Source organism: Salmo trutta, chromosome 24, assembly GCF_901001165.1.
Source record: "Salmo trutta chromosome 24, fSalTru1.1, whole genome shotgun sequence".
Lineage (NCBI taxonomy): Eukaryota > Metazoa > Chordata > Actinopteri > Salmoniformes > Salmonidae > Salmo > Salmo trutta.
In genome coordinates, this window is record NC_042980.1 from 27,839,694 (window position 1) to 27,864,018 (window position 24,325).

The following is a 24,325-nucleotide window of genomic DNA, read 5'->3' on the forward strand; positions in this document are numbered from 1 at the left end:
GACATTTAATCATAGTACAAATTCCCTGTCTTCAGTCAGTTAGGATCACCACTTTATTTTAAGAATGTGAAATGTCAGAATAATTGTAGAGAAAATGATTTCAGTTTTTATTTCTTTCATCACATTCCGTGGGTCAGAAGTTACATACACTCAATTAGTATTTGGTAGGATTGCCTTTACATTGTTTAACTTGGGTCAAATGTTTCAGGTAGCCTTCCACAAGCTTCCCACAATAAGTTGGGTGAATTTTGGCCCATTCCTCCTGACAGAGCTGGTGTAACTGAGTCAGGTTTGTAGGCCGCCTTGCTCGCACACGCTTTTTCAGTTCTGCCCACAAATGTTCTATAGGTTGAGGTCAGGGCTTTGTGATGGCCACTCCAATACCTTGACTTTGTTGTCCTTAAGCCATTTTGCCACAACTATGGAAGTATGCTTGGGGTCATGGTCCATTTGGAAGACCATTTGTGACCAAGCTTTAACTTCCTGACTGATGTCTTGAGATGTTGCTTCAATATATCCACATAATTGTCCTCCCTCATGATGCCATCTATTTTGTGACGTGCACCAGTCCCTCCTGCAGCAAAGCACACCCACAACATGATGCTGCCACCCCTGTGCTTCACGGTTGGGATGGTGTTCTTCGGCTTGCAAACATCCCCCTTTTTCCTCCAAACATAACGATGGTCATTATGGCCAAACAGTTCTATTTTTGTTTCATCAGACCAGAGGACATTTCTCCAAAAAGTACGATCTTTGTCCCCATGTGCAGTTGCAAACTGTTGTCTGGCTTTTTTTGTGGTGGTTTTGGAGCATTGGCTTCTTCCTTGCTGAGCGGCCTTTCAGGTTATGTCGATATAGGCCTCGTTTTACTGTGGCTATAAATGCATTTGTACCTGTTTCCTCCAGTATCTTCACAAGGTCCTTTGCTGTTCTGGGACTGATTTGAACTTTTCGCACCAAAGTAAGTTCATCTCTAGAAGACAAAGAGCGGTATGACGGCTGCGTGGTCCCATTGTGTTTATATTTGCGTACTATTGTTTGTACAGATGAACGTGGTACCTTCAGGCGTTTGGAAATTGCTCCCAAGGATGAACCAGACTTGTGGAGGTCTACATTTGTTTTCTGAGGTCTTGGCTGATTTATTTTGATTTTCCAATGATGTCAAGCAATGAGGCACTGAGTTTGAAAGTAGGCTTTGAAATACATCCACAGGTACACCTCCAATATACTCAAATGATGTCAATTAGCCTATCAGAAGCTTCTGAAGCCATGACATCATTTTCTGGAATTTTCCAAGCTGTTTAAAGGCACAGTCAACTTAGAGTATGTAAACTTCTGACCCACTGGAATTGTGATACAGTGAATTATAAGTGAAATAATCTGTCTGTAAACAATTGTTGGAAAGATTACTTGTGTCATGCACAAGTTAGATGTCCCAACCGACTTGCCAAAACTCTAGTTTGTTAACAACACATTTGTGGAGTGGTTGAAAACGAGTTTTAATGACTCCAAACTAAGTGTATGTAAACTTCCGACTTCAATTGTACGTACAGTCACTGTGGGGACGACGTCCTCGATACACTTATTGATAAAGTCAGTGACTGATGTGGTGTACTCCTCAAAGCCATCGGAAGAATCCCGGAACATATTCCAGTCTGTGCTAGCAAAACAATTTTGTAGTTTTGCATCTGTTTCATCTGACCACTTTTTTGTAGACTGAGTCACTGGTGCTTCCTGCTTTAATTTGTGCTTTTAAGCAGGAATCAGGAGGATAGAATTATGGTCAGATTTGCCAAATGGAGGGCGAGGGAGAGCTTTGTACGTGTTTCTGTGTGTGGAGTAAAAGGTGGTCTAGAATGTTTTTCCCTCTGGTTGCACATATAACATCTAAAACAGTGTACATGATTGATTTATTTGTTCCAAAGTGTATTGGTGATTATGAATCATATCAGTTTAGTAAATTATTTTTAAAGAATTGAGGAACTTTTGTGGCATTAATTTCATAAAATACTAATTTACCTAAATTGTCTCATTGGTGTTACCATGATTCATGTTACTACTCCTAATAGTCGCACAATGGTATCATAATATGAAAAAAATATATTTAAAGTCATTAAGCTACCATATTCGTAAATTTAGGATGGGAAGATGTACCCCCATACATAAAAAAACAAATGCCAACATAATTGAAGAACGACACAGCAACTCCTTTGTTGTTGTCATACCAAAAATGCAGTAAAACGAATCAGAAACAGACTGGAAACCAGGGTATGCTAAATGTGATATAGTGGCAGGCCTGGGATGAAGTTGTGACTCAGTACATCTCTTTTATTATTTACACATATTGATCCCTGTTCTCCCCCTGGCTGGCATCCTGGGTAACTTGACCTCCTAATACAGGCCACGGCTATTGTGGTTAATAGTGCTAAGAATGTGCTTACAGTTCTATACTCGGTTTGCTGAAGGTTGTGTGTGTCCTGTAGACCATGGAGCAGGTGAAAGAGCGTCTGTGGGAGGACCACTTCCCAGAGTACGGTCGAGGTGTCCACATGTTCCGCACAGAGAAGATCCAGAAGCTGGTTGCCATGGGGATACCAGAGTCGCTACGGGGAGAGCTGTGGATGACCTTCTCTGGTGAGGGACGGAGGAGTCTGAGGTCATTGGTTACTATAATAACATGACCAAAAGTATGTGGACACTTGCTTGTTGAACATCTCATTCTAAAATCATGGGCATTAATATGGAGTTGGTCCCCCCTTTGCTGCTATAGCCTCCACCGTTCTGGTAAGGCTTTCCACTAGATATTGGAACATTGCTGCAGAAACTTGCTTCCATTCAGCCATAAGCATTAGTGAGGTCAGGCACTGATGTTGGGTGATTAGGCCTGGCTCGCAGTCGGTGTTCCAATTCATCCCAAAGGTGTTCGATGGGGTTGAAGTCAGGGCTCTGTGCAGGCAAGTCAAGTTCTTCAACACCGATCTTGACAAACCATTTCTGTATGGACCTTGCTTTGTGCATGGGGGCATTGTCATGCTGAAACAGAAAAGGGCCTTCACCAAACTGTTGCCACAAATTTGGATGCACAGAATTGTCTAGAATGTCATTGTATGCTGTAACGTTAAGATTTCCCTTCACTGGAACTAAGGGGCCATGAAAAACAGCCCCATTATTCCTCCTCCACCAAACTTTACAGTTGGCAATATGCATTCGGTTAGGTAGCGTTATCCTGGCATCCGCCAAACCCAGATTCGTCCATCGTACTGCCAGATGGTGAAGCGGGATTCATCATTCATCACAGAGAACGCGTTTCCACTGCTCCAGAGTCCAATGGCGGCAAGCTTTACACCACTCCAACAGACGCTTGGCATTGTGCATGATGTTCTTAGGCTTGTGTGCGGCTGCTCGGCCATGGAAACTTTTTTCATGAAGCTCCCGACGAACAGTTCTTGTGCTGACGTTGCTTCCAGAGGCCGTTTGGAACTCGGTAGTGAGTGTTGCAACCGTTGACAGGCGATTTTTTTTACACGCTTAAGCACTCGGCGGTCCCGTTCTGTGAGCTTGTGTGGCCTACCACTTCGCGGCTGAGCCATTGTTGCTCCTAGACGTTTCTACTTCACAATAACAGCACTTACAGTTGACCGGGGCAGCTCTAGCAGGGCAGAAATTTGACAAACTGACTTGTTGGAAAGGTGGCATCCTATGACAGTGCCACATTGAAAGTCACTGAGTAAGCTCATTCTACTGCCAATGTTTGTCTATGGACATTGCATGGCTGTGTGCTCGATTTTATACACCTGACAGCAACGGGTGTGGCTGAAATAGTCAAATCCACTAATTTGAATGGGTGTCCACTTACTTTTGTATATATAGTGTATATTTAATGGTGGAGTTATGGTTAGGGTAGATATTTGTATATCCCCAAAGGAGAGAGAGTGCTGTTCTGTGTTGTGCTTGACTGCCTACTTTCTGTTCCTTTCCTGTGTACAGTACCATACCTAGCAATTCTAGTATGTGCCATTTTATCTTAAAGTTTGTGGAGTGGCTTTTACCAGGCAAGCAGTTCCCTTTTTTAGAACATTGTAGAGTCCATTCTCAGGTACCCTACTTTACCATAACTGTTAGCATCAAATGTAATGTAATATGGAATCCAGAGCAGCAGGATTTAGTGGGCATACAAATAACTCATGACCTCATCTCCAATGAAAACAAGCAATTAGGCCTGTGAGCACCCTGCACACACTGCACCAGAAACAAGCAGGCAACCAATTGTGGCTTCACCACTCACTGGGATAGAACTGAACAGACTGTTTTCTTTGGCCCCATATCAAACTATCCTATGTCCATGTTTACTCCCTCTCAATGATCTGAAAGCATCCTTTCACATCCTAGAGGGGGAGTCAACAAAGGGAAAGAGCTAGTTTTTAAAAAACAAGCCTTGTCCCAAAGTAATCTCGGTTAACCCAGAACTAAAGTCTTGCGTAATTAGTCAGATGCTTGTCATCTGTCTATGAGAGATTAGTCCCAAAGTAACCCCTACCTTTTTGGTGTTTGCAGATCTGAAGGAACCGGAAAGGTGATTTATCCATTCCTTTTAGATCGAAAGGAAAGGGAAAGGGGATGTTGTCTGACCAGGCCTTCATGTATGTGGTTATATGCTGTTGCTGTGTAACACTGATACCTTTCCCCCTGGAAACGCAGATGCCTCATCAGAGTTGGCATCCCACCCAGGCTACTACTCGGGGCTGGTGACAGAGTCTATGGGGCAAAGCAGTCTGGCCACGGAGGAGATCGAGAGAGACCTGCACCGCTCGCTGCCAGACCACCCCGCCTTCCAGAACGTCAAAGGCATTGCCGCGTTGCGCCGCGTCCTCACCGCATATGCCCACCGCAACCCCAAGATTGGCTACTGCCAGGTAAGGTACCCACCACCATACAGTATGTCACAGTGTGTGCACATGTGTACAGTCAACTGTATAGTGTGTCCAGTGTCCATAACCATACAGCTACAGACAGTATAACTGACTGTCTGTCTGTCTTTTTAGTCGATGAATATCCTGGCATCTGTGCTGCTGCTGTACACTAAAGAGGAGGAGGCCTTCTCACTGCTAGTGGCTGTGTGTGAGAGAATGCTACCTGACTACTTCAACCGCAGAGTCATAGGTGAGAGGTCAAACTGACCTGTATAGGTGTACCACTGCTACTGCTATTGTTACTACAGTAGTTTTACTACAGCGATGGTTTGTTTACTTCAGCTAGTATTGTACATTAGAGAAGTACTATCAAAGACAGCAGAGAGACTATTAATACACATGCATTTTCCTGTAGAGCTGTTCTGGTGTTTAGGTGATTTGAATGTGGTTTCCTTGTGGCATGTTTATTCTGTCAGGGCTGTTTTTCTGCCCCGACTGCCATTGGAGCCAACAATATCCAAAGGCTTTCTTTAGCCATGTGAAGCGTGTGCTGAAACACAAGCTAATTTCCTCTGCTTTGTGTTGCTATTTATTTATGGCACATATGAAATGCGTTCAAAGTCATTTCCTCTTCCTTTAACTGTTCTGTCTGAATGAGTGTCTGGCCTGTTCTGCTTTGAAACGGCAGTTGTTTACTTATTCTCCTTAGAAAATAGATTGTTAATCTCCAGGCAACTTCCTGGTTCAAATAGTCTTTAAAATAGAACTTATCTGGGATATTTCACAATGAGTATACATCATGAGTATGCACCCATAGTATTTCCATGAGACCAAAACCCATTTCCTTTGATGGGATAAAAAATATATTTGATTTTATACTTGTATGTGTGTGTTTATCTATAATATTGTAGATTTCCACTTGTTTGTGTTTGCAGGTGCTCAGGTGGACCAGTCAGTGTTTGAGGAGCTGATCCGGGAGCGTCTTCCCGAGCTGGCTGAGCACATTCCCGACCTCTCCCCCCTCTCTTCCATCTCCCTGTCCTGGTTTCTCACCCTCTTCCTCAGCGTGCTTCCCTTCCGCAGCGCTGTCTGTGTGGTAGACTGCTTCTTCTTTCACGGCATCAAAGCCATCTTCCAGCTGGGGCTAGCTGTGCTGGATGCTAACGCTACGGCACTTTGTGCTAGTGCAGACGACGGCCAGGCACTCATGATCCTCACTGGGTAATGCTTGACGGAAACAAAAGCCTGCACACACAGGCACTCTGTAGACAAGATTGGTCAACCCTGATGTGTGGGATGTTAATAGTTAATCATGCCTTTTATTTTCACTCTTGGCTCTGTCTGCAGTTTTCTGGACCAGGTGAAGTATGATGAGGGTCCATCTCCCCCTGCCCCTCACCCTCTCTTGTCTCAGAGTGGGGAGGAGGAGGGCAGACCGCCTGTAAAACAACACACCCTGATCACTGACCTCATCGCTGACTCCTATGAGGTCAGACGGCACTGCAATACTCCCTCCACACCACCAGAGGGTTGTGGTGACAGTGTGGAGCTGATCTTTGTTCTCATTGTGTGTTCTGTCTTGTCAGAAATTTGGAGACCTGACGGTGAGACAAATAGAGAAGTTGCGATGCAGACACCGGATCCAGGTTCTCCAAGCACACGAGGACACCACCAAGGAGAATGCGGTGGTTCTCTCATTTCACATAAACAGTCACAAACCTTATGCTTTTCCTCTCCAAACTTCTCTGACCATTCCCCTCTCTCTCTGTGTATTTAGCTCAGGGTGGTGACCCCAGATGTCTCTCTCTCCCCTGAAAACCTGGCTGATGTCTACGACCTCTTCAAGGTACTTCAGTTCAATTCAACCTTCATTTATCTTCCCAGGACCACTAAGAAAGGCATTGCCAGAACACAATAATAACATCCTCTGCTTATAGTCCAACTGTACAACAACACATCTGTTTCTGTTTGTCTTATAGACAGAGCACTTCATCAACCTGTACTGGGGCGATGGGGGCACCACATTGGCCCTCCAGCACCATGACCCAGGCCGGCCCTATGTGGAGCAGTACAGAGTGGACCGGGTCCAGTTCAAGAGCCTGTACATGCTGCTGGTTCCCTGGCTTTGTGGCTTCCATACTGACACCGTGGCTCACCGGACCTTCACACTACTGGACCAGGACAGAGACTCACTCATCACCTTCAGAGAGTTTGCTGGGTGGCTGGGTATGTGAGTGAGTGTTTGTGTGTGAAAGAGAAAGAAAGAGAGGGAGGGTGTGTGTCTAAAGGGAGGGAGAGTGAGTGAGTGCCTGAAGAGAGACTGTGTGTGTAATATGAGTTTGTGTGCGTGACTATGCCTGCAAGTGTATACGAAAACATACACCAGGCTATCTCACATCCAAATTCCCTTGTAAGGCATATCAGCCATGAACATTGGAAACCTGCCCACTAAGCTTTTATGGGCATCTGGAATTCAGCCCACAAAGCTTTTATGGGAATCAATATCCAGCCAAGGCTTTTAGGAGTAGATGTTGTGTACAGTACAGTGAGAACCACTGAAGTAGAGGAAGATCAAGATGATGTAAATTCACCTCTTAAACTCACACATCTGAAGGGCTCCCTCTGTGGCCCTCTATCATTCAGAATAAACACTAACCTAGAATTTACTGACAGTATAAGCACTAACCTTTCATTTATTGACACACATTGTTATTTAAGGCCAATGACATGTCTGTGTGTGTGTCTCTCCGTTTCAGATACGCTATACTGTGAGGAACTGAATGAAAAGGTCAGATTACTGTATCGTTTGCACATACCTCCAGGTGGGTCACATAGCTTTCCTGTGGTGTTTTTGCTTCTCTTTCATGTACTTTAGTTGGACATGCAATTAGCTTTAAATAACATGTGCACTTTGTGACAACTGCTGATGTAAAAAGGACTTTATACAATATATTTGATTGATGAATTAACTAGAGATGAACATTCTTCATAATGGGACTGTTTCCTGTAGCCCTGACAGAGAGTGAGGATGACCCGTCTCCACTGAGGAGCCCTCAGCTGTCCACTACCAGACCACTCCATGTAGAGCTGCCCAATGGTAAGTATTCACACACTGTTCCAGATTCACATTTACAGCGCAGGTCTGTTTAGATTATCACGTTGATGTAGCGCCTGATGTGTGTGTTCATGTTGAAGGGGAGATGAGAGACTTTCAGGAACAGTTGAAACAGATGTTGAAAGACCTGGCTAAAGAGAAGGAGAAGGATGTGGAGCAACCTGTACCTCCAATGAACCAGGTACATACAATAAAAAAATTAATTCAATCAGGGATCTATCAAACAAAGAGTCATTGAAAGGTACTAAGTAAGTCACAATAAACTTGTATTGTTGTTTTCTACAGAGGGAGTTCATCCAGTTCTGTAAGACCCTCTACAGCATGTTCCATGGCAACCCAGACGAGAATGAGCTCTTTCAGGCCATCGCTACAGTGACCAGCCTGGTGCTGCAGATCGGCGAGGTCGGGCACCGCAGCCGCTGCTCAGGGTCAGAGGTCAGCAGCGAGGGTGGGGCCGGAGACGAGGTAGAGGACGATCACAGGGAGGGGAGTCAAGAAGACCACCCCGTCTTCAGCACCAAAGAAGAAGAAGAAGGAGAGAGAAAGGAGGGGACCAGCAAGAGTTCAGGGTCTGAGAGTCAGAGCGAGTGGGCGGTCAGCTACGCTCAGATCCTGGCTTCTCTCCTCACAGAACAGCAGCTAGTCAACTTCTTTGAGAAACCGATGGACCTGTCAGCAAAGGTGGCTGAGGCAAAAGTGAAACAGTACCATGAAAGGGCTGGTCTGCTTATGCTCCAGCAAGGGACCAGCTGATTTCAACACGACCAACAGAACCTCGATGTGAGAACCACAGTGTGACCCAATACTGGGCTTCCAATCTAGTTTCTTATCTAGCTGTCCAGGCACCTTTGTCCCCAATAAGTGTTGTCTGTGTCCTCCGTCTTAAAAGGATGAGTGGGTACCAAGAGTCCGTATGTGCCTATATTGAGTCGTTGGTCTGTCGAGCACAAAGGAGAAGTAAAGTAGGTCTTCCTCTCCAGATGTAGCTGTGGAGAAATGTGGCCTTGTCTTTTGGGATCAACAACTGTCTGAAAGCAGGTTAACCAAAACATGCATGATAATCAAGAGACTACTTGATGTATCAGTCATAATCATATATACTACTGTGAGAACGTCCCACACACCATGCACTACACATAGCACCATTATTTTTCGTTGCTCAATATTTATATACACGTTTTCATTCTGCTTCATCTGGTCTATGAAATGGGAAAAAACTCAAATGTGCCCAGTTTTAGTGACATTTTATTTGACTTAACATTGGCTGCCTGGTTGGTGATACACTTGTTTGCCATATTGTCCAATCAAGTAGAGCAGACAAGTGTTATTTTCTGCCCAAATATTTTATGCCTGTACGCCTGCAGTGTATCATTTTGGCAAGCGTTTTCATTTGTATTTTTTTATATATAGCCCAAGGAGTCAAGGACTATTAACTGCCAAATGTTTGTCATACAATAATGGACATTGGAATCTTGCTTTTGTGTGTGACACATTGAAAATGTGCACCTATATATTTTGTCAAATCACATTCGTCACGGTTTACAGCAAGTATAAAAGGTGCAGCAAAGTAATTGTGCTAGCTCCTCAACAATGCAGTACATTAATCAATAGTGTTTGTCCTGTTTTGATTGAATGCATTTTGTTCTTTAAGAAGTCTTATTTTAGGTGTTCTTAAACTGTTTGAGCATTATTAGTATACCAAGCATATTTCTTCATTCAAGCCTTAAGTGTAAGTGACCAGTATTATATTATAGACTAAAGTCCTACACACTTTCTTAAAATCAGTTGTTACTAAACAAATAAAACTGTTGTGCCTCAGATTTAGTTGAATAAGTCTTCTATATAGAGAACTTGATTTTTCCATTTCAAATCAGTGGTGGTGTTAAATTAAGGTTTTGGTTATTCCAGAACCAGTCTGATGCCTTCTAATTGACAACAGATGCACCTGGATGTTACTCATAGTGCACACTCACAAGTTCACTTGATGTGCATTATCACAAATCAGGACATTTATCACTTGTTTAACGTGTCTGCTGCAAAATATCGGACATGGTTTGTTTGTAAATCATTAAAAACAATGTTGCATCCTTGTCTTATTCAATGTATTGCATAGACCAGTGGTTCCCAAACGTTTTATAGTCCCGTACCCCTTCAAACACTCACTGAGGTAAAGTTGGTGTTATATTCACACATTCAGCCATTCAACAGACATTCACCAAACTCGGTATGATTTATTCTATAAATCTCTAGCATACTTTTACAACCTTTGTTTTAAGGAAAGATTCCAGTTTTGATTTTATAGAAATTCATAAAATGCCATTTAAAGCAGTATAAATCAATAATGTTTCAACTGATGACAGAATCATCAAACTAGGTCAGATTTATTCTATAAATGTCTAGCATACTTTTACAACCTTTCTTTTGAGGAAAGATTCCAGTTTGGATTTTATAGAAATACATAAAATGCCATTTAAAGCAGTATAAGTCAATAATGTTTCAACTGATGACAGAATCATCAAACTAGGTCAGATTTATTCTATAAATGTCTAGCATACTTTTACAACCTTTCTTTTGAGGAAAGATTCCAGTTTGGATTTTATAGAAATACATAAAATGCCATTTAAAGCAGTATAAATCAATAACTAATTCAATGTTTGTCACAGAAACATCAAACTATGTATGATTGATTCTATAAATGTCTAGCATACTTTTACAACCTTTGAGTAGAAATTCCAGTTTTGACATGATAGAAATATATAACATATATAAAATGCCATTTAAAGCTATAGTTGAAATCGGAAGTTTACATACGAGTTTTAATGACTCCAACCTAAGTGTTTCTCAACCACTCCACTAATTTCTTGTTAACAAACTATAGTTTTGGAAAGTCGGTTAGGACATCTACTTTGTGCATGACACAAGTACTTTTTCCAACAATTGTTTACAGATTATTTCACTTAGAATTCACTGTGTCACAATTCAAGGGGGTCAGAAGTTTACATACACTAAGTTGACTGGGCCTTTAAACAGCTTGGAAAATTCCAGAAAATTATCTCATGGCTTAGAAGCTTCCGATAGGCTAATTGACATAATTTGAGTTAATTGGAGGTGTACCTGTGGATGTATTTCAAGGCCTACCTTCAAACTCAGTGCCTCTTTGCTTGACATCATAGAAAAATAAATAAAAAAATCAGCCAAGACCCCAGAAATAAAATTGTAGACCTCCACAAGTCTGGTTCATTCTTGGGAGCAATTTCCAAACGCCGGAAGGTACCACGTTCATCTGTACAAACAATAGTACGCAAGTATAAACACCATGGGACCACGCAGCCGTCATACCGCTCAGGAAGGAGATGCGTTCTGTCTCCTAGAGATTAACATACTTTGGTGTGAAAAGTGCAAATCATTCCCAGAACAACAGCAGAGGACCTTGTGAAGATGCTGGAGGAAACAGGTACAAAAGTATCTATATCCACAGTAAAACGAGTCCTATATCGACATAACCTGAAAGGCCGCTCAGCAAGGAAGAAGCCACTGCTCCAAAACCGCCATAAAAAAGCCAGACTACGGTTTGCAAATGCACATGGGGAGAAAGATCGTACTTTTTGGAGAAATGTCCTCTGGTCTGATGAAACAAAAATCAAAACTGTTTGGCCATAATGACCACTGTTATGTTTGGAGGAAAAAGGGGGAAGCTTGCCAGCCAAAGGATACTATCCCAACCTTGAATCACAGGGGTGGCAGCATCATGTTGTGGGGGTGCTTTGCTGCAGGAGGGACTGGTGCAATTCACAAAATAGATGGCATCATGAAGTAGGAAAATTATGTGGATATATTGAAGCAACATCTCAAGACATCAGTCAGGAAGTTAAGCTTGGTCGCAAATGGGTCTTCCAAATGGACAATGACCCGAAGTTGTGGCAAAATGGCTTAAGGACAACAAAGTCAAGGTATTGGAGTGGCCATCACAAAGCCCTGACCTCAATCCTATAGAACATTTGTGGGCAGAACTGAAAAAGCGTGTGCGAGCAAGGAGGCCTACAAACCCGACTCAGTTACACCAGCTGTCAGGAGGAATGGGCCAAATTCACCCAACTTATTGTGGGAAGCTTGTGGAAGGCTACCCAAAACATTTGACCCAAGTTAAACAATTTAAAGGCAATGCTACCAAATACTAGTTGAGTGTATGTAAACTTCTGACCCACTGGGAATGTGATGAAAGAAATACAAGCTGAAATAAAATCACTCTACTATTATTCTGACATTTCACATTCTTAAAATAAAGTGGTGATCCTAACTGACCTAAGACAGGGAATTTTTACTAGGATTAAATGTCAGGAATTGTGAAAAACCGAGTTTAAATGTATATCTAAACTTCCGACTTCAAGTGTGTGTGTATGTATATATAAAGGCCAACTAGCCTCTACCCCTTGATAGATAAACTTTTTTTAATGTTAATCACATTTTCATTTGGCGTACCCCCATACCCCAGTTTGGGAATACCTGGCATAGACTGATTCACCAAGGAGATTGAAGACCCTCAAAAGCACATGTAATGCAGCTGAAGTAAACATGCAGCTCCCGAGTGGCCTAAGGCACTGCATCTCAGTGCTAGAGGCATCACTGCAGACCCTGGTTTGATTCCAGGCTGTATGACAACCGGCCGTGATTGGGAGTCCCATAGGGCAGCGCACAATTGGCCCAGCGTTGTCCGGGTTAGGATTTGGCCGGGGAAGGCTGTCATTGAAAATAAGAATTTGTTCTTAACTGACTTGCCTAGTTAAATAAAGGTAAAAAAACAACAAAAAAAAAAACATGCTTTTATATCCTAACACTAATCAGACACTTGCTCTAGAAAGAAAATTAAATATAATTTAATGCAATTGCGCCACCAATAATCCAAATTAGTGAGTGCATAAACTCTGGATGAAAAAAATATCCAAAACTGCAGTTTCTTTTATACATTTATTTCAACACCGGTGAAAAATTAGTTCTCATCCACATTGACCGTCTGCAGACCTGTAGAAAGAAAAGAAAACAATCAGAATCAGTTTAGTCTTCAACAGGCAAATGAGGAACAGCACAGGACTAGCTCTGAGCTTTGGTTGGAGCATTTACAGGTCCTCTACTTTGTATACCCATTTGCATGCAGCTGATCTGAAAATAAGTCCACCACAATTAGTTAAGGTCACCCACAGGGGTATTTTGCACCCAGTGGGTGACATACAAGTATTGCTCATTTCATATACACCAGATCACCAACCTCAGAAATGCAAGTATACTTGTAGATACAATTCAGCAGTGAGCACAGCACACAGCCAAGCAAATGTTGGACTTACCTTTGTATGTTGTGACAGGAACGTATGTGACGAGGGTGTACAGTTTGTTGGGAGAGTCCTCGTCTTCATTGCGTTTCCTTGACAGGCGCACGCGCATACGGTATGGGACATTCCTGAAATAACATACAAAATATCAGTTAACTTCTTTGGGATGGGGGCGGTATTTTGAAGTCCAGATGAAGTGTGCCCAAAGTAAACTGCCTGCTACTCAGGCCCAGAAGCTAGGATATGCATATAATTGGTAGAGTTGGATAGAAAACACTAAAGTTTCTAAAACTGTTAAAATTATGTATGTGAGTATAACAGAACTTATTTGGCAGGCGAAACCCCGAGGACAAACCATCCAGGATTTTTTGTTGTTGAGTTCACTGTGTTTTCAATTGGTTTTCTATGGTAAACTAGATTTGAGGCACCTGGTTGCAGTTCCTATAGCTTCCACTAGATGTCAACAGTCTTTAGAAATTGGTTGATGTTTTTCCTTTAGAAATGAAGAAGTACGGCTATTCAGAATGAGAGTCAAGCCAAGTGGACTCTTGTTTGGGGCGCGCGACCTGTATCTCGCTCCACTTTGATTTTATCCGCTATTGAACACAGTATATCCCGTCTTAAATTTTATCGATTATTTATGTTTTAGGATACCTAATGATGGATTAAGAAAGTTGTTTGAAATGTTTGGACAAAGTTTACAGGTAACTTATTAGATAATTTGTAGTCATAAGTCTACCACAATTTGTTAATTAAGGTCACCCACAGGGGTATTTTCCACCCAGTGGGTGACATACAAGTATTGCTAATTTCATATACACCAGATCACCAACCTCAGAAATGCAAGTACACTTGCCGAGTTGGAACCGGTGTTTTTCTGAATCAAACGTGCCAAATAAATGGACATTTTGGGGATATAAAAAATGAGTTTATCGAACAAAAAGGACCATTTGTGATGTTTCTGGGACATATTGGACTGCCAACAGAAGATCTTCAAAGGTAAGGCATGAATTATATCGTTATTTCTGACTTTTGTGTCGCCAACTGCCTGGTTGAAAATGATTTATGCATTTGTATGGTGGGGTGCTGTCCACAGATAATCGCCTGGTTTGCTTTCGCCATAAAGCATTTTTGAAATCTGACACCGCGGCTGGATTAACAAGAAGTTAAGCTTTATTTTGACATATTGCATGTGTATTTTGAAGAATGTTAAATATTTACAATTCTGTAGTTTGAATTTGGCGCCCTGCACTTTCACTGGATGTTGGTCAGGTGGGACGCTACCGTCCCACCTAGCCTAGAGAGGTTTTAACTTGTTATGGATAGGGGGCAGTATTTTCACGGCCGGATAAAAAACGTACCCGATTTAATCTGATTATTACTCCTGCCCAGAAACTAAAATATGCATATAATTATTAGCTTTGGATAGAAAACACTCCAAAGTTTCTAAAACTGTTTGAATGGTGTCTGTGAGTATAACAGAACTCTGTAACATGACATTTTCTAACGCTCCCATAGGCTCTCAGAAGGCGCCAGAACGTCGAATGATGACTTTGCAGGCCATGGCTGAAAAACAGTAGCGCATTTGGTAAGTGGTCGATCTGAGAACAACGAGACTGGTGCGCGCGTACACGAGACGACTCCATGTTTTTATTTTCAGTCTTTGAACGAAAACAACGACTCCCGGTCGGAATATTATTGCTTTTTTACGAGAAAAATCGCATAAAAAATGATTTTAAACAGCGTTTGACATGCTTCGAAGTACGGTAATGGAATATTTTGACATTTTTTGTCACAAAACGCGCCGGGCGCGTCACCCTTCTTTACCCTTCGGATAGTCTTGAACGCACAACAAAACGCCGCTATTTGGATATAACTATGGATTATTTGGAACCAAACCAACATTTGTTATTGAAGTAGAAGTCCTGGGAGTGCATTCTGACGAAGAACACCAAAGGTAATCCAATTTTTCTTATAGTAAATCTGAGTTTGGTGAGTACCAAACTTGGTGGGTGTCAAAATAGCTAGCCATGATGGCCGGGCTATCTACTCAGAATATTGCAGAATGTGCTTTCACCGAAAAGCTATTTTAAAATCGGACACCACGATTGCATAAAGGAGTTCTGTATCTATAATTCTTAAAATAATTATGTTTTTTGTGAACGTTTATCGTGAGTAATTTAGTAAATTCACCGGAAGTGTTCGGTGGGAATGCTAGTTCTGAACGTCACATGCTAATGTAAAAAGCTGTTTTTTGATATAAATATGAACTTAATTGAACAGAACATGCATGTATTGTATAACATAATGTCCTAGGAGTGTCATCTGATGAAGATCAAAACATTTAGCTGTGGTTTTGTTTTTTATGACATTATATGCTAGCTTGAAAAATGGGTGTCTGATTATTTCTGGCTGGGTACTCTGCTGACAATCTAATGTTTTGCTTTCGCTGTAAAGCCTTTTTGAAATCGGACAGTGTGGTTAGATAAAGGAGAGTCTTGTCTTTAAAATGGTGTAAAATAGTCATATGTTTGAAAAATTGAAGTTTTCGGATTTTCGAGGAGTTTGTATTTCGCACCACGCCTATCATTGGATATTGGAGCAGGTGTTCCGCTAGCGGAACGTCTAGATGTAAGAGGTGAACATGGATAAATGTGCTCAGTTTTAGTGCATGGCATTGTGGAAAACTTTCCACGCCTCAACTTTTATTAATTGTGTCAACTCTACACCCATCGCCAAGCATAACAGGATATTACTTCGCTCTGAAGCCAGCACTGATGCTGGCTCGGTCAAAGTGGATATCCGCCCGGGCTAACTAGCCTCTACCCCTTGATATCAGGACAACACTGCATGAAGCAGATAGGACAGGGGTGACAGTGGGGTTTTCTTGCTGATAGAGAGGGGTGGAGGGAGAGAGGGAAAAAGAGAGCCTGATTTTCAACTTTCAATTCAATTAGACGTAACGAATAATATGCATCAATGATATCAACAATCAATTGTCATTAGCACAAATTTATCCCCAACATTAATGGAAAATGAATGCGAGGCCCATGAACTAGTTTCACTATGGCAGCCATTTTGGCCAGTGCAGTCCATTGCAGAGGAAGCACTGAATTTGACATGGCTGCACAGGCAATTTGGAATTCAGCATAGTCCAGTTCATACTACGGTTAAGTGCATATCGTCCCAACACTTATTGCACTTAAAGCATTAACCTGTAGTATACTGTACCCTCAACTCAGTGTCACTCAGATTGGCTAAGATGACAGTTTCAAGTATCAGTTTTGAAATATAGCCGTCAATCAAGTTAAGCTCAACCTTTTCTGTACCAGTGACCAGCAGGCTAAGGCCTCTGTCGCAAGAAACACAAGGGTTTGCTTACCTCACACCCTTGGTCCATACAGCCTTGTTCAGGCGAGTGTCGATGCGTACATCAGGGGTTCCCATCTCCTTCATGGCGAACTTGCGGATCTCCTTGAGAGCACGAGGTGCCCTCCTTTTGAAGGACCTGACGGGACACAGCAAGAAGCAACGTTAATTACATGCACAGGATTATCAAAGAGGTTGATAAAATCGTCACATTTGTCAGAGCAAGCAATGTCTATTTTTCAAAGCAATATAACAACGGAAGCCCTTGCAAAAAGGACCCTTATTGCAGTTCCAAAAATAAGCATCCAGCAATGGACAACACTACACAGCACCAGCTGCTTGTCCACCTATAATGACCTTGGAAAGAAAAATAGAGTCACAACGTAGCCTAAGCCCATTCACACTGGCACCTCACATTCTTTCCCATAAGCAACAGCAAACTTTCAACATTCAGCTGGTACAAAATCAGAAGTGTCAATTGCCTCTGATAATTTTACCTCCACCATTCCCTTTAATCCTCTTCAGTGGGATAGCCCACCAAATGACCTTAGACCAGCCATCAAAGTAACAAAAACACCTTGCAAGCATACAAACAGAGTACTTCCTTCAAACCGTGTGTAGATAGCACACATCCATAACTCTATAGCAGCAGACTCAGTGCCATGCCGCCAGACAGTGTACTCACACGCCATGTATGCGCTTGTGGATGTTGACGGTGTACTCCCTGGTCACAACCTCGTTGATGGCAGAACGCCCCTTCTTTTTCTCACCGCCCTTCTTGTTTGGCGCCATCTAAGAAAAGACATCACATAAAACATTGACTAACCTTTTGCTCATAACCAGAGACAAGACATGCATTCCTAAAGTGTCCACTGCTTATTTGGTTAAAAGGAGAGTGGCCCCCTACCAAGTCAGCACTGAGCTTAAAATGGAACTGACAGCATTTTAGCAACATTAAATCTTATTAGAATCTGTTCATATAGACCCCAGGATACACTATTGTAAATAAAATCAACAACAAAAAACATCTGTCTAGTCCAGGACCAGAGTCTACGCAGAGCGGTTCACCATGGACCAGAGATACAATAGGCCTTTTGTGTTTGGGCGGTATGCAAATTGGAGTGAGTCCAGGGTTTCTGGGATAACGGTGTTGATGTGAGCCATGACCAGCCTTTCAAAGCACTTCATGGCTACGGACGTGAGTGCTACGGGTCTGTAGTCATTTAGGCAGGTTGCCATTGTGCTCTTGGGCACAGGGACTATGGTGGCGTGCTTGAAGCATGTTGGTATTACAGACTCAATCAGGGACATGTTGAAAATGTCAGTGAAGACACCTGCCAGTTGGTCAGCACATGTCCGGAGTACACGTCCTGGTAATCCATCTGGCCCCGCAGCCTTGTGAATGTTGACCTGTTTAAAGGTCTTACTCGGCTACGGAGAGCGTGATCACAGTCGTCCGGAACAGCTGATGCTCTCATGCATGCCTCAGTGTTGCTTGCCTCGAAGCGAGCATAGAAGTGATTTAGCTCGTCTGGTAGGCTCGTGTCACTGGGCAGCTCTCGGCTGGGCTTCCCTTTGTAGTCTGTAATAGTTTGCAAGCCCTGCCACATCCGACGAGCGTCGGAGCCGGTGTAGTATGATTCCATCTTAGCCCTGTATTGACCCTTTGCCTGTTTGATGGTTCGTCGCAGGGCATAGCGGGATTTCTTGTAAGCTTCCGGGTTAGAGTCCGGCACCTTGAAAGCGGCAGCTCTACCCTTTAGCTCAGTGCGAATGTTGCCTGTAATCCATGGTTCTGGTTGGGGTATGTACGTACAGTCACTGTGGGGACGACGTCCTCAATGCACTTATTGATAAAGCCAGTGACTGATGTGGTGTATTCCTCAATGTCATCGGAAGAATCCCGGAACATGTTCCAGTCTGTGATAGCAAAACAGTCCTGTTGTTTAGCATCTGCTTCATCTGACAATTTTTTTTATAGACCAAGCCACTGGTGCTTCCTGCTTTAATTTTTGCTTGTAAGCAGGAATCAGGAGGATAGAGTTGTGGTCGGATTTACCAAATGGAGGGCGAGGGAGAGCTTTGTACACGTCTCTGTGTGTGGAGTACAGGTGATCTAGAATTTTTCCCCCTCTGGTTGCACATTTAACATGTTGATAGAGATTTGGTAGAACTGATTTAAGTTTCCCTGCATTAAAGTGTCCGGCCACTAGGAGCACCACCTCTGGGTTTCCTGTTTGCTTATTTCCTTTTTCAGCTGCCTGAGTGCGGTCTTAGTGCCGGCATCTGTCTGTGGTGGTAAATAAACAGCCACAAAAAGTATAGCTGAGAACTCTCTAGGCAAGTAGTGTGGCCTGCAGTTTATCACAATATACTCTACTTCAGGCGAGCAAAATTTAGAGACTTCCTCAGATTTCGTGCACCAGCTGTTGTTTACAAATGTGCAAAGACCCCCCCTCGTCTTACCGGAGTGTGCTGTTCTATCCTGCCGGTGCAGCGTGTATCCCGCAAGCTGAATATCCATGTCGTCATCCAGCCACGATTCCATTAAACATAGGATATTACAGTTTTTGATGTCCCGTTGGTAGGATATTCGTGATCGTACCTCGTCTAGTTTATTGTCCAATGATTGCACGTTGGCGAGTAATATTAACGGTAACGGCAGCTTTCCTAGTTGCCTTCTTCGGGTCCGGACGAGGCATCCCGCTCTTCTTCCTCTGTGTCGCTTCCTTTTGCAAATAATTGGGATGTCTGCCCTGTGGGGTGTTTGGAGAATATCGTGTGAATCCTGCTTGCTGCTGTTGTTGTAAAAATCTTTGTCTAATCCGAGGTGAGTGATCGCTGTCCTGATATGTAGAAGCTCTTTTCTGTCGTAAGATACGGTTGCAGAAACATTATGTACAAAATAATTCACAAATATCGCGAAAAAAACACATAATAGCACAATTGGTTAGGAGCACAATTGGCAGCCATCTCCTCCGGCGCCACTGTAATCACTGTAGTTCTATTGAGTACCGTGGCACCAACTCGCCTTCCGAATGTTCTATTCCAAGCTTATTTTTCTACAACACAATGCCTGCTTCGCTATTGTTGGCAATGAGACCTGCTCACGTTGTTTATTGATAAAATGTAAACCGAAAATTAGTCATGGAACCTGGGGCGGCAGGTAGCCTAGTGGTTAGAGCGTTGGGCCAACCGAAAGGTTGATCAATCGAATCCCCGAGCTGACATGGTAAACATCTGTCGTTTGCCCCCTGAACAAGGCAGTTAACCTCACTAGGGAGCACTATTTTCACCTCCGGATGAAAAGCGTGCCCTGCTACTCAGGCCCAGAAGCTATGATATGCATTTAATTGGTAGATTTGGATAAACTCTAAAGTTTCCAAAACTGTTAAAATAATGTCTGTGAGTATAACAGAACTAATATGGCAGGTGACAACCTGAGAACAATCCATCCAGGAAGTGGGATTTTTTTTAATTTATTTTGTAGTTTTCTATCGAATGCCATTACAGTATCCATTGACTTAGGACTCAAATTGCACTTGCTGTGGCTTCCACTAGATGTCAACAGTCTTTAGACATTGTTTCATGCTTGTATTCTGAAAAATGAGGGAGTAAGACCAGTCTGAATGAGTGGACCCTGCAGTGTCAGAGGCTTTTCATGCGCACGACCCAGAGCATGCCTTTGTTGTTTTCCTTTTATATTGATGAAGCTTTTGTCCGGTTGAAATGTTATTGATTATTATGACTAAAAACAACCTGAGGATTGATTATAAACATCGTTTGACATGTTTCTACGAACTTAACTGATACTTTTTGTCTGTCTGTTGTGACTGCCTTTGAGCCTGTGGATTACTGAACAAAACTGAGGTTTTGGATATAAAGAGGGAATTTATCAAACATTTGAGTAAATGGGAGTCTTGTGAGTGCAACCATATGAAGTTCATCAAAGGTAAGTGAATAATTTTATCACTATTTCTGACTTGTGTACCTCCTCTACTTGGCTTCTAACTGTTTGTAATGATTTGTCTGCTGGGCGCTGTTCTCAGATAATGGTATGCTTTCGCCGTAAAGTCTTTTGAAATCTGACACCGTGGTTGGATTAACAAGAAGTTAATCTTTAATTCGATGTATAACACTTGTATGTTTTATGAATTTTTATGAGTATTTCTGTTTTTGAATTTGGTGCTCTGCAATTTCACTGGATGTTGGCCAGGTGGGACGGTAATAAGAATTTGCTCTTAACTGACTTGCCTAGTTAAAAAAAATATAATAATCTCTTGCGGTCGTCCCATTGATTCCTATATGGAAAATATAGACATGTCTGCCTATTTCACCAAATATCTCACAATGTGTATATTTCGATTTTTTCAAGTCTGATGCCATTTTAATCATGAGAATCTCCTTTTTCTAATTATGTAAGTCTGGGCAGCGAGCTTGGTCGTCATCAAACGCTAGTCCCAAAATACTTTTTGCCCATGGAACGCTGAGCTCTCCCCATTGTTTTCCTATGGAGAGGCATGCCTTCTATTTCACCAAATATCTCACAATGTGTATATTTAGATTTTTTTCAGGTCGGGCACCATTTTAAATCAGGAGACTCTCCTCTTTGTAATTATGTAAGTCTGGGCAGCGAGCTCCTTTGTCATCGATCACCAGACTAGAAATAATTATACGTTTTCGTTTTTTCTTTACTTTCTCATTACGCAGACATAAGCGCAGTTGACACAATTACTTTCTACACGAGTAGTTTTTTTCCAGTTTCGTCAGATGAACAGATTGTGGTAAAATAAAAAGGATACATTTTTTTGTGCCATTAAGGCGAAATGGAATTCTAAGCATCACTCCAATCAAAATAGGCTCTGCTAACGTTCGATTCCATTCATTTGCCATGGGCTAGTGCTAGTGTTCCAGTTTAGCCAATGTTCTTTTGCTGTTTTTCAGCCTTGGGTGAACGTTGACTCGTTCTATTGTCCAGCCTAGCTCCGGCACACTCGGAAGAGAGTGATCTGAAATCCGAGTAGATAGCCAGAGTAATTTTCGAACGCAAGAGCTATGCAAACAGTCATTCAAGTTCTTGCTTGATAACCAAATTACACCTGCCACCAAAAAACAAGGGGCAAAGTCAGTTATTCACCCACTCCTCCCAATGACATCCTCCTAGCAGCTAGCGAACGTTAGGCTCCGTTTTTAGCTTGATAAATAGATACGCTAACCCAAATGGCTACCCAGACTATTTGCATTGCCCCCCTCCCCCCTTATACGCTGCTGCTACTGTGTTATTATTTATGCATAGCATGTTTCATTTCAGTCATTTAGCAGACGCTCTTATCCAGAGCGACTTACAGTAGTGAATGCATACATTTCATGCATTTTTGTTTGTACTGGCCCCCCGTGAGAATCGAACCCACAACCCTGGAGTTGCACACACCATGCTGGCGTTCCAAACGCCATGCTCTACCAGCTGAGCCACAGGGAAGGCCCGCATAGCCACTTTAATAACTCTACATGTACATATTACCTCAATTACCTTGACACCGGTATTTACTGCTGCTCTTTAATTATTTGTTATTCATCTCGTTTTATTATATAAAATAAGTATATGCATGTCCTAGCTTCTGAGTTTGATTAGTAGGCCGTTGAAAATGGGAACGAATTTTTTCCAAAATGCGCTGTGGCGCCCCCTATGGTAGGATATCCTCAAGAGGTTAATAACTCTACATGTACATATTACCTCAATACCGGTATTTACTGCTGCTCTTTAATTATTTGTTATTCATCTCGTTTTATTATAGGCATTTTCTTAACTACATTTTTTGTTTAGGGCTTGTAAGTAAGCATTTCACTGTAAGGTCTACACCGGTTGTATTCGGCGCATGACGTTTATTTATTTTTGACTGATGTGATTATTGCCCTGCTAGTTTGATTGTATTGACAATAACAGCCTTAGTTACATTCGTCCATTTTTTGTCCAAAATATTGAGCAATTGAAATTGAAACAGTGCATCCAGAAAGGAAGCAGCAAACAATTTACCAGGACATCTGATTTACAACCCGATATCAGTATTTTTTTCAACCACCAATAAATGTATTGGCGAATTATACTAATCATGCGTTGAACGGGATAAGTCTATTCAACCAAAATGCCTTCGTGTAAGTGACGTCGTGGAATGTTAATAAGTCAAATATTAACCTATTTTTAAAGTAATTTATAAAGTTGGTTTTGTAGCATAAACTGTTAATTTGATATGACTGATATTACTGTTTTATATCGGCAAAATAGTTAAAAGGCTGTCAGTTCCACTTTAAGTCTGCTTTCAATGACATGAACGTAAACAATCCCACGTGAAGTTTCATTAGTGATAAATTAGAATGTTGTAGAAAATACATTTCATAGGTTTACAATACCAGAAACTTTCGCCATCTAGATACGTGTTTGTGGGGCATAAACAATGTATACATCATTGGGCATAAATCTGGCTGCTGACGCCAGGCAATGCAGCCGGCTAGCTAATGACACTGGTATAGATCTAGCTTGCTAGTTTAACTAGCGCGCTACAGCGATTGGTTTCTGACTAACTTTACATTAATAGCAATGCGATGTTGTGAAACAGAAATTGGGGATCCCAGACCTAAACAAAGGACTAATAGGCCTTACAACCGAGACATTTGACACAATAGTTCCGTTTAGCTGACTACTGGTTGTGGACGTGCGGATAGCAAAGAGACTGCTTAGTGACTACACGTTTCTAATTAAATACGCACAATTGATCATTTGGGAATATTCAACAAAGATTGAATCGTTTATGGAGTTCAGTGTCTCATCTTGCAATTACGTAATTAAAACATTGGACTATATTCACACACGGTCAGGATGAAGTTAGATAAATAACACACATTTGGCAAAGCAGTACTCACTCTGCCCGAGAAATGTCGGAAAGGAAGTTGCAAAGACTTGTGGGTACTAAATGGCAACGAAAAAGGGTTCACATCCGGATCGTTCTAAACGCACGAAAGAAATATTGGTGGATACAATTTCAATTAAATTTCAATATAAGGGCTTTATTGGTATGGGAAACATATGTTTACATTGCCAAAGCAAGATGAATAGATAAACACTTAGTGAAATATGTATGTATGTATGTATGTATGTATGTATGTATGTATGTATGTATGTATGTATGTGTGTGTGTGTGTGTATATATATATATATATATATATATTTACAGTGTTGTAATATTGTGCAAATAGTTAATGTACAAAAGGGAAAATAAACAAATATAGGTTGTATTTACAATAGTGTTTGTTCTTCACTGGTTGCACTTTTCAATTTGGCAACAGGTCACCAATCTTGCTGCTGTCATTGCACACCGTGGTATTTCACCCAATAGATATGGTTGAAATATTGGATTTGTTTTCGAATTTGTGTGGGTCTGTGTAGTCTGAGGGAAATATGTCTCTCTAATATGGTCATACATTTGGCAGGAGGATAGGAAGTGCAGCTCAGTTTCCACCTCATTTTGTGGGCAGTGTGCACATAGCCTGTCTTCTCTTGAGAGCCAGGTCTGCATTCGACTGCCTTTCTCAATATCAAGGCTATACTCACT

General features: G+C 41.9%; 2 protein-coding genes and 1 non-coding gene across 6 annotated transcripts in view; 1 reads left to right on the forward strand and 2 right to left on the reverse strand.

The window, feature by feature from the left end:
• Window positions 1-10,112, forward strand: part of LOC115161020 (TBC1 domain family member 8) — a 26,706-nt gene extending 16,594 nt beyond the window's left edge. For 2 of the 3 annotated variants that reach the window (XM_029711686.1, XM_029711684.1), the window contains 12 exons: window positions 2,484-2,634; window positions 4,699-4,913; window positions 5,043-5,160; window positions 5,846-6,131; window positions 6,258-6,399; window positions 6,497-6,595; window positions 6,688-6,756; window positions 6,890-7,136; window positions 7,667-7,732; window positions 7,921-8,007; window positions 8,079-8,206; window positions 8,311-10,112. In XM_029711686.1, coding sequence (XP_029567546.1) covers window positions 2,484-2,634; window positions 4,699-4,913; window positions 5,043-5,160; window positions 5,846-6,131; window positions 6,258-6,399; window positions 6,497-6,595; window positions 6,688-6,756; window positions 6,890-7,136; window positions 7,667-7,732; window positions 7,921-8,007; window positions 8,079-8,206; window positions 8,311-8,778 — 2,076 coding nt within the window. In that variant the 3' untranslated portion in view covers window positions 8,779-10,112. The remainder of the gene's footprint in view (window positions 1-2,483; window positions 2,635-4,698; window positions 4,914-5,042; window positions 5,161-5,845; window positions 6,132-6,257; window positions 6,400-6,496; window positions 6,596-6,687; window positions 6,757-6,889; window positions 7,137-7,666; window positions 7,733-7,920; window positions 8,008-8,078; window positions 8,207-8,310) is intronic. The other variant, XM_029711685.1, reaches the window with a different exon arrangement.
• Window positions 10,113-12,976: 2,864 nt separating this feature from the next.
• Window positions 12,977-23,710, reverse strand: LOC115161025 (60S ribosomal protein L31). Of its 2 annotated transcripts, none has more exons than XM_029711695.1 (5): window positions 23,637-23,710; window positions 17,404-17,510; window positions 16,732-16,857; window positions 13,365-13,477; window positions 12,977-13,044 (listed from the first exon to the last, which is right to left on the reverse strand). In XM_029711695.1, the coding sequence occupies exons 2-5, from the start codon at window positions 17,508-17,510 to the stop codon at window positions 13,013-13,015; spliced, it is 378 nt and encodes a 125-aa protein (XP_029567555.1). In that variant the 5' UTR covers window positions 23,637-23,710; the 3' UTR covers window positions 12,977-13,012. The 2 variants fall into 2 exon arrangements, with proteins under 2 accessions (XP_029567555.1, XP_029567554.1); XM_029711694.1 differs by having other exon boundaries at window positions 23,616-23,670.
• Window positions 16,344-16,478, reverse strand: LOC115161699 (small nucleolar RNA SNORA5). The gene has a single exon (XR_003869389.1). It is a non-coding gene; the product is annotated as a small nucleolar RNA SNORA5 (small nucleolar RNA).
• Window positions 23,711-24,325: the final 615 nt, after the last annotated feature.